Source organism: Eptatretus burgeri, chromosome 1 (genome assembly GCF_056783735.1).
Source record: "Eptatretus burgeri isolate ZD-2024b chromosome 1, Ebu_testis_v1, whole genome shotgun sequence".
Lineage (NCBI taxonomy): Eukaryota > Metazoa > Chordata > Myxini > Myxiniformes > Myxinidae > Eptatretus > Eptatretus burgeri.
The window spans coordinates 16,457,302-16,467,232 of record NC_140961.1 but is presented as its reverse complement, the minus strand read 5'-3'; the positions used below and the strand labels follow the sequence as shown (position 1 = coordinate 16,467,232).

General features: G+C 45.9%; 1 protein-coding gene across 2 annotated transcripts in view; it reads left to right on the top strand.

Annotated features, from left to right (window-relative positions):
* Window positions 1–3,544: 3,544 nt before the first annotated feature.
* LOC147033938 (alpha-1A adrenergic receptor-like) overlaps window positions 3,545–9,931 on the top strand; it is a 52,584-nt gene continuing 46,197 nt past the window's right edge. For both annotated transcript variants that reach the window (XR_015056167.1, XM_085873568.1), the window contains exon 1: window positions 3,545–4,619. Coding sequence is in view for 1 of the 2 variants with exons in the window: in XM_085873568.1 (XP_085729694.1) it covers window positions 3,635–4,619 (985 nt within the window). In the remaining variant the exon portion in view is untranslated. The remainder of the gene's footprint in view (window positions 4,620–9,931) is intronic.

Genomic DNA, 9,931 nt, shown 5'->3' with positions numbered 1-9,931 from the left:
TTTTTCTTCTTCTTCAGGCCGAGCTCAGATGACACTTGATCCTCAGCTTCCAGTCCTCTCGATCAAGCATTGCTATGTGCAGTTATTCTGTCTCCAGGCACGGATCCTCCTTCAACATGTTGATGTAGTTGAGAGCTGGCCTTCCGTGTTTAGGCATCCAGAGTACACAATTTGTTTTTGCGGCGGTAGCAGTGCCCATCAATCCTGAGATGTTTTCTTCTAATTTTAACCGACGGCCTTGGAAGGGAACCATAATAGAGCTCTTTATTTGTCCTATGTTCAGACCAACGGACATTGGTCACCGGCACCCTGAATCATACTGATGACCCCCAAAAGTCCAAAATAATTCATTCACTATTCATCCAACGAGTCCAGCAGTACCAGTTCCAACCTGAACATTTGAAACTTTTTTGGGGTTGCTTTGTTAACTTCATCTTAAAAGAGCACTGATGGATACATGATGAGTGAGCTCCATGGGGGCATTACCATGGACCACCACCCAAAAGAGGCACCTGGATTCTGTTCACCTCGGTTTTCACAAATTTGCATGAATGCCTATCCTGGTTAGCACTGCTTTTATTGAATAGATTCATCAGCGGAACAAATTGGTTAACATGAAGCTCAATGAAACAGACTGAACTAGACTAGCCTCGGTAGAGCGCATACCTCCACCAGGCTTTACAGTTTACGTTTCTATCCCACTGATAGTCTGGATCTGAATCCGGACTTGAACCAAAATCAAATCCATTCTTCCTTGTTACACACCAAACCTGTCCACCAAGTTTCGGCCAAATCCGTACACAACTTTTTTGAGATGTCGTGACCCTATCTCTCAATGGTGAAGAATCACCTAAATATTCTCAGTTCCAGATCTTCAAAAAAATCTCATCAATTCATTTTTGTCACAGACACAAAATCTCCACCAAGTTTCGTCTGAATCCGTTCATCACATTTTGAGATATCATGCTCACAGACAGACAGACAGACAGACAAACAGACAGGGGTGAAAACATAACCTTCATACAGCTTCGGTGGCGGAGGTAACAAGAACGGCACTCGGTCGAGCACCTACCTCTGCCAGGCTGAACAGTTTACATTTTGTATCCGACTGATAAGCCAGATCTGGATCTTGTCCTGAATCAAAATCGAATCGGCTTGTTCTCGTCACCTATCCAACTCATCCACCAAGTTTGTCATAATCCGTCCACAAAGTTTTTGAAATATCTGTACCTGTATGTCATTTTTGGCCCCATCCCTTAAATGGTGAAAAATCATTTGGACATTAAAAAAATTTCTCAGATCCACATCCAGATCTTCATCAAACTCAAATAAATTAATGTCCTTGTGACACACCCAACTTGTCCACCAGGTTTTGTCCAGTTCCGTCCGTAACCTTTTGAGATATCCTGCCTGCAAACAGACAGACAAGCAGAGGTGAAAACATAACCCCCATCCACCTTTGGTGGCAGAAGTAACTAAAATTAATGTTCTCATCATTTTGGAGACGTCCTTATGTTAATGTAATTGACAATATTGCGTATATGACCTTATGCAAAGATAAAAGGAGATGAGAACAAGAGAAATCAAAATGCAAATGAACACAGCGTACTGTGTTTGTGTATTTTTGATCACACGTTGGGTTCTGGCAGAGGACCTCGAGGTCTCCTTGTTCGATTCCCATCAGGATCTCACCACCACATCCTAGAGTGTACTCTCTTTTTATTAAGCAAGAAATCCCTTCCTGCTAGTACTTGGCCGATGGATGTTAAAGACTTTTGTGTTACCTCTCAAAAATAGTAATGCACTGAATAACAGCACTCCTGGACTAAAATCCAAATTCCCTGCCCTTACTAGCAAAGTCATGGCAAACCACCCATTGTATTCCCTGGTAAAGGATGTGCATTAATATCACTATTTGGAGTGTCCGGTTTTTGATTCTCTCATTGGGCTGGCAGGATGGCCAGACCTAGAAATACGCATACTCACCTCGGATCTGTCTAGCCCGGGTTTGAATCTCGACCCAGCTGTAACCTGTCATCCTAGAGTTTTACATGCAGGACAATTCATCAGTATCTGTGTGTGCCATCCATCGGACGGACATTAAACCGCGTGCTCTATATGGAACAAGAAGACGATGCTGATATTCCCTGCTCATGGTCAGTTCTTGTGTGCAACAGCCTTGAGATGTCAATTTCAGATACTTCGCACCAGTGTTCGGAGAATCCAGCAAGGTGTTAATCGTTTATGTTCCCCGAAATTGCAAGAAGTGAATTGTCCACTGTTTGCCACAAGAGCACGCACAAATGTATTTGCGATATAATGGACCCAGAAACACTTCTGCGGGGATATGAATGCCACATGGTGTTGGTATGCCCAGCTGAGAAGGCTCAGCTTTATGCATGAATAGGAAAGGGCTCGGGAGCAATTTCCTCCTCTTGGTGTGAAGGACATGATGGCTGGATCAGTTACATCGATGAAGCTTTTCATTCCTGGATTTATCTTCAGTCTTGGGTCATAGTTTTGTGCTGCTGCATCATGCGTTATCCTGCTCACTGTGTTCACTGTGTGCCGTCACAAAACGAGAAAAACCCACAGAGTCTTGGAAGATGAAGCAGCAAGATGAAGCTGCTGAACCTCCAACGGTTTGTCTCGCACATTCCGTCAGTTCATTTCATTTTGTACTGGCGAGCATCTTTTGCCTCCTGCTTGCATCATTGCTGAGAGAGCAGTGCTCTCTCTGAGTTCGAGCAGGAATTTTGGAATCTGTTCAGGGTGCCGGTGATAACAACTCACCAACTCTTCTCGAAAGACATCATGAGATCTTAAACGTCCACCAACTCATGCTGCAGACGGGACACGCAGCTTAACATCGTACTGCTTGCAAACCGCCAGGATGATCATTTATAGCTGTCAGGATTCAAACCTTGGCTCGACTGCTCGGAGGAGAGTGCGCATACCTCTTGCCCCCGTTTCCATCCGAGTGGAAATACAAGGTAACCGGGATGATTGAACTGATGGTCGCTCGTCGATCCTGCGCGTGATCACTTGTACATCTTTGCGCTGTTGCTCGGTTGATGATCAATTCGTATGCCGTTACTATCAAGCTAAAGGTCCACCGCATTGTTAAGGTCCACCAACAACGTTTCCCTTCTTGTATGCAAATTGTCAGTCGTCTCCCTGGTGGGGAAGCTAGTTGTTTGCATTGAAGATCGAGGGGTATTAATGCTTCAACACCTGTATGTACAAACTTCACCTGAGTTGGCGCATGAGGTAATTACCGCTTGGCCGTGAACACCGATTTTCGGTAGCATCAATGTAGTTTATTGGGAGGGATTCCAGGGGAGCTGCACCCACCTTTGGAGTGACCTTATGCGCGGTTTTGCAGTTTAAGATCCATTCACCTCGAGTTTAAATGCTTCCACGAGTGAGCTGGAAAAGGGGGGTTGCGGGAAGGGAGAGGATTTGTGTGTTTAAAATATACTCCCCTCCTCTGTACTTCATCTCAGCTGACTGTCCATAAATTATCCTGGGCAGGGCTGTCTGGCCGTCCGAGTGGGTTCGAGGCAGGACAGAGAGCGGGGCGGCGCATCGTGAAGGGGCTCCAGGAGGAGCAGAGACCTTGATCTCCAAACCAATGCCTGAACCGATGGGGCTCGTCGAGTCGAATGTCACTGTCGTTGCTTTGGGATCAACAAGCGTCCTGGTTCCGAATGACACCGCCACGGAGCGCGACGCCAAGAGATCCATTTCGCTTGCGGTCCTTCTCGGAGTTTTTATCTCATTCGCTATTATGGGAAATGTTCTGGTGGTGCTTGCGGTGGCATGCAATAGACAAATCCGTACAGTCACCAATCTCTTTATCATCAACCTGGCCTGTGCAGATCTTCTCCTAGCCTCGGCCGTGCTGCCTTTTTCGGCCACGCTGGAGGTTCTCGGGTATTGGGTCTTCGGGCGGATATTCTGCGACGTTTGGGCTGCGCTGGACGTCCTCTGTTGCACCGCGTCCATAATGAGTCTTTGTGCCATCTCCATCGATCGGTACATCGGAGTGAGCTTTCCGCTGCGATATCCCACCATCGTCACGAGACGTCGGGTGTTGTTGGTACTCCTGGCAGTTTGGATCTTCTCTGCTGTCATCTCGATCGGCCCTCTACTTGGGTGGAAGGAACCCGCTCCAAAGGACTTGACTGTGTGTCTCATTACTGAAGTTCCAGGATACACGCTGTTTTCGGCTGTCGGTTCTTTTTACATACCACTGTGCATCATTCTGATCATGTATTGCCACGTGTATGTGGTTGCACAGCGCCAGACCAAAATCCTCGAGGAAGGCATCAAGTTGCAGTGCTGCAGCCAACAAGACGACGGGTGCACCTTGCGGGTCCACAGAGGACACAGTACACTGCGACCGCGGGCTGAGGAGAGGGCCACAGATCGGTCTTCGATCGCCAACGATCAGGGTCAATACAGCAATAAAGGAGGCATTGGCAATCATTTTAGGAGCTCACTGTCTATGAGATTCCATAAGTTATCCCGGGAGAAGAAAGCCGCGAAAACTCTAGGAATCGTAGTGGGGGGTTTCATCCTCTGCTGGCTTCCTTTTTTCATCACTCTGCCCATCGGTGAGTTTACATCAAATATACTTCGGCTACCGGAGCTGACCTGATCTGCACTCCGTCAATAATGTATCAACTTTATTAACCAGTCCCTGGGTGTGCTGTAATGCTTGGAGAGTCTGATTTGAGTCTGGGAGGTCGTTGGTTCAAAGTTCAAACCCCTGCCGGGTCGGACCAAAGTACGTGCTGGTACGTGCTGCTTCCTCGCTTGATGCTCAGTATTTAAAAAAGGATAGAGCCCAAACAAATGACCAGAGGTTGTCAACCATTCCACAGGCTTCATTGGGGCTAATGGCCTCCTGCGTTGAAGTTCCTCGTAAGGTAACTCATTTATTTTAACCACACTCGGTGGTGTCATGGTTAGAATGTCCACTCTGATTTGGGGAAGTCAGTGGGTTCGAACCCTGTCCAAGTAGTACCAAAGACTTTATAAATGTCGTGTGCTGCTTCCTTGCTTGACAGCATTTAAAACAGATGCAGCACAGACCAATAACCATATGTTGGCAACCATTTCATAGGCATAAAGGCCTCCTGTGTTGAAGTTCCTTGTTACTTCATTGCTTTCTGAAACTTCGCATTTCTCCTTGGTCAGGTGTATCGTTTGAAAGAGGTTCAATGCAAGTTGTTCATTTTGGTTCCTTAACAGCACACCCAGGCCTGGTCTACATCTACCTTTTTTTTTTGCTGAACCTCCAACGATAGATCAGATATGATAACAATTGGTACAGTTGGTGCAATGGATAATACAGTACAGAGTGTTCCAAAAAGACCTGGACAACTTTGGTTGTTAATATATTTAGAACCATAAATGATACGATACCCTTTGGGTTATATGATGCAGAAACTCATAAAGTTTTGTGCACACCATTGATACACTTCAAGGTGAGCTCTGTTTGTCGCGCGCAGGACATCAAGGTGGGACACGAGTTCTTGCTTTGTTTGGCTCAACATGTTTGTGTCCACCAGTGCGCATGCAGCTGTGATCCGAGAACGAAGATCCTGTGGGTTTGCAACCTTGGTGTTGTGAACAACATCTTTTACAAACCCCCACAGAAAAAAATATCAAGCACGGTTATGTCTGGTGATCATGGGGGGTCAGGCGGTTGGTCGGTCTCAGCCAATCCACCGACCTGAACATTTTTCATTCAAGACTGCTTGAACGACAAAGGTCCAATGAGGGGGAGCGTCGTCTTGTTGAAAAATGATGTCAAGTTGCAGGTCTTCAATCTGTGGGAAGGCGAATCCTTCCTACATGTTCATGTAAATTGTTGAGGTCACTATATCTGGCTCAAAGAAAAACGGACCCACCAAGCGGTCATGGAGAAAGCCACACCACACATTGACCTTTTGACCATCGCATATCTGTTCAATGACCACGTGGGGGTTTTCAGAGCCCGAGATCCCACATCGTGCTGGTTGAACCTTCCCCGATACATGAAAGCAAGCTTGTTCTGTGAACATGCCCTTTTTCAGTAAAATCTTCATCATCCTCTATGCGACTGAGCATTTCCAAGGCAAAGGCCTTGCATTTGGGTCTGTCATTTGGTTTGACTTCCTGCAGAACCTGCACCTTATCAGCATAACGCTTCAGTCTTTTATGCAAAATCATCCTGTGTACAGTGGTGGTTGGTAGTCACAGTTCTCTGGATGCATGTCAGACTGATTTTCTGTGACTTTGTTGAAATGATCCACGCACTCGTTCAACATCTGCTGCACTTGTGCTCCGTTGACCGGTGCTTTTCTGTTTCTGACGACCTCCATTCTCCTTAAACCTCTTGTACCACTCTGATACTAATCCGCGATGGTGGAGTCCTTCCATACCTTGTACTGAACTTGCGTGTCGGATCTCGTCTGAATCATTCGACGCACTGAGCTTTCTCCCGTTGAGTCGCCATTTTCTTTTGCATTAAACCACCAGACGTAAAAATAAAGAAAACTTTCGGAGTTTCTGTATCATATAAAACAGTATGTCATTGTTTCCTATGTGATACTAAATATGTTGACCAAATTTGCCCAGGTCTTTTTGGAACATCGTGATATATGATTTTGATGGATCATACTCCTTACAGAGTGTTGGGGTTGCTTCCTGGAATGGGTTGTGCTGGGTGGTTTACCATTGTTTCCCAGCAGGCAGTCAAGGCAGGAATTCGAAACTTTGCTCACCTACTCTTCATGAAGGACACCATGGGAATATTTAACATCCACTAACTAATGCTGGCAGAAGGAATACACAATTTGACATCCATACGAGGGACAGCTAAAACAGCACTCTGTAGAGCACATTCCTTCACTAGGCTGAACGGTTTACGTTTTGTATCCCACTGATTGGCCGGATCTGTATCCGTATCTCCACCAAAATCAAATCAATTCGTCCTTGTCACACACTCAACCAGTCCACCAAGTTCCGTCCAAATCCATCCAGAACTTTTTGAAATATCCTGCTGACAGAGAGATAGACAAACAAAAAGACAGGCAGGACTGAAAGCATTACCTCTGTGCACTTTGGGTTGTGGAGGTAATGATGAATCGCCCAACATGCAAAATACCAGGGTGGGAGTTTATTGCTGGGTCAAAATTTTGATCGAGGCTCGACAAGTCAGAGGCAGGTGTGTGTACCTCTAGGTTATCCTACCAGCGCTAAATAATATATAACGCAGCACCTTTATGCACGTTTTTGCTGACGATCTACTGTTTTGTTTCTTCCAGCTCCTTTAAAGGGATAGAGGGAACCCATTGTTTTGGAACAATTATTGTTGGTGATCTCGTATAAAGGTGTTCTGTTTTCAGTCTTACAATGCTTTTAAATACGGATCTTACAAGAGTACATTCATCACTTGCAAACATTACCTGGTGGTAATGATGATGACAAATCTGACATGAATGAAATGCGTAATAAACTACCTGCCAACAATATAACACCAATTGCAGGTGTGCTTACTCGAGCTTCTGATTGGCAGCCCAGAAAAAGATATAAAAATGGCCTCATCTCACCTGAAAGCCTCATGAAGGGTGATCTGATCTACTTGATAAGGACCTCAAGTTATCGATTTGCACCAGCTTGTCCCTTGAAGGAGGCACCATTTGGATATTTGGATATCTTCTGTGTGTTTTGGATCTTCACGGTATTTTTGGTGTTCGGCATCTTTTCGGTCTTTGGGGTATTTTGGGTCTTCTGACAGAGTCGTTAAGGTATGTAAGGTTCATTGGGGTCTTTTGGACCCTCAAGGTCTTTTGGATCTCCTGGGTCTTTTGGGTGTTTGGTTCCTTGGGGTCTTTTGGGTCCTTGGGGTCATTTGGATCCAATGCGTCTTTTGGGTGCTCTGGGTCTTTGGGGTTCTTTGGGTCTTTTAGGTCTTTGAGGTCTTTTGTATCCTCGGGATCTTTTGAGTCTTTGGGTTCTTTTGGGTCCTTGGGGTTATTTGGGTATTTTAGGGCTTTGGGGTCTTTTGTATCCTTGGGGTATTTTGGGTCTTCGGAGTCTGGTGTCTTTTTGGTATTTATGGGTCTTCATATGGAGTATTTTGGGGTCTTTTGGATATATAAACATCTTCTGGGTCTTTAAGGTTCTTTGGGGTCTTTTGGGGCTTCCGGGTGTTTTCAGTCATTGGGGGAATTTTGGATCCATTGGGTCTTCGGAGTCTTTTCAGTCTTTTGTGTCCTCGAGGTCTTTTGGATCCCCTTGGTCTTTTGGGTGTTCAGGATCATTGGGGTCTTTTGGGTCCTCTGGATCTTTTGGGTCTTCAGGGTCATTTGGGTCCTCAAGGTCTTTTGGATCTCCTTCGTCTTTTGGGTGTTCAGGATCATTGGGGTCTTTTGGGTCCTCTGGATCTTTTGGGTCTTCAGGGTCATTTGGGTCCTCAAGGTCTTTTGGTTCCTCTGGGTACTTTTGGTAAAGTATATCAGGTTAAAAGTATGCATTGTGGATTGTGGGTGACGTCGGGGGTCAGCGATCCAACCATTAGGTGAAGAGCGAACATACATACATCCATACATCCAATTAGGTGAATAGACCAGGTGGGCTCTCACATGCAGCCTGTGACTTTTTCGAGAAGACACTCCAACTTTTGTTTTGTATATAGCGGGTGGGACCAACTTTTTTTTCCGCTCCTTCCCAACATAAGGAGTGCTGGTGCACACTCGGATATTTTGTCCCTGCCTGCCCTTTGTACACACCACCCATCTGAACTACCGATCGGACGGTTTGGTGAGATCCTCGGATCGTCCCTGCACGGGCCCTTCGTGATATACAGCACGCGGTGTCGGCTCAAGCCAGTGCGCCGAAAAGATGAGCGAACTTCACCAGGGGGTTGACTCAGTCTGCCATCCTTCCGAGGTCGGCAAAATGAGTACCAGCTTGCTGGGGAACATCGAGTCATTCGAGTATCCTGCGTCGGAGTGACGACCCGTCCAGGATTGCGCCCAATGGCCAAGGAAACTGCTTCGGCAGCACCGACGCTCTGTGCAGAGTATGGTTCCAATGGATGGACACACCAAATATGTCCAGCGGATCCGGACACTCGAATTCTTTGAAGTGATTCTTCACCATTGAGAGATCGGTTCGAAAACAATACATATAACGTCATTTCAAAAGGTTGTAGATGGATTCGGAAGAAAATTGGTGGACAGGTTGCATGTGGGACAAGGACAAATTGATCCGATTTTAGTGTAGATCTGGATCCGGATCTGGATCCGGCGGAGGTATACGCTCTACCGAGTGCCCTTGTACTTATTAAGAAGGCTAATAGTACCCTTTTGTTTCTGTTCAGTTTATTTGTTGTTTTTAATATTTGTTATTGGTTCACGAGTCAGTAAGTGACCACTATATTCGTTGTGTGAGTGTGTGTGTGTGTGTGTGTGTGTGTGTGTGTGTGTGTGTGTGTGTGTGTGTGTGTGTGTGTGTGTGTGTGTGTGTGTGTGTATGTGTGTGTGTGTGTGTCTGTCCCGAGCATAGCTCCGTGGGTTTTGATCCGATCCTGATAAAATTTGGGTGGGAGGTTTATATCATGATCTAGTTGTGTTTTTCTGAGAATGGCGTACTGGGCCCATTATGGGCGGAGCCACGCCCAAAAAACATGTGTTTTTAGGGGGTAGCCGATTTCAAGTTGCATCTTCTCCGAGGGGGTTTGTCGAATCTGGCAGGGGTTTCGGTATTTGGTCAGCCCAATGCCACCTGCATAGCCCCATGGGGCTCGATTTTTCATTTTCCTCCGAAGTCAAGGTCACAAGGTCAAAAACGTAGAAAATTGCGAATTTTGACATAAAAATCATACGACCGCTCAAACTTTGAGAGCTAGGATGACAATATTTTTTATGCATAA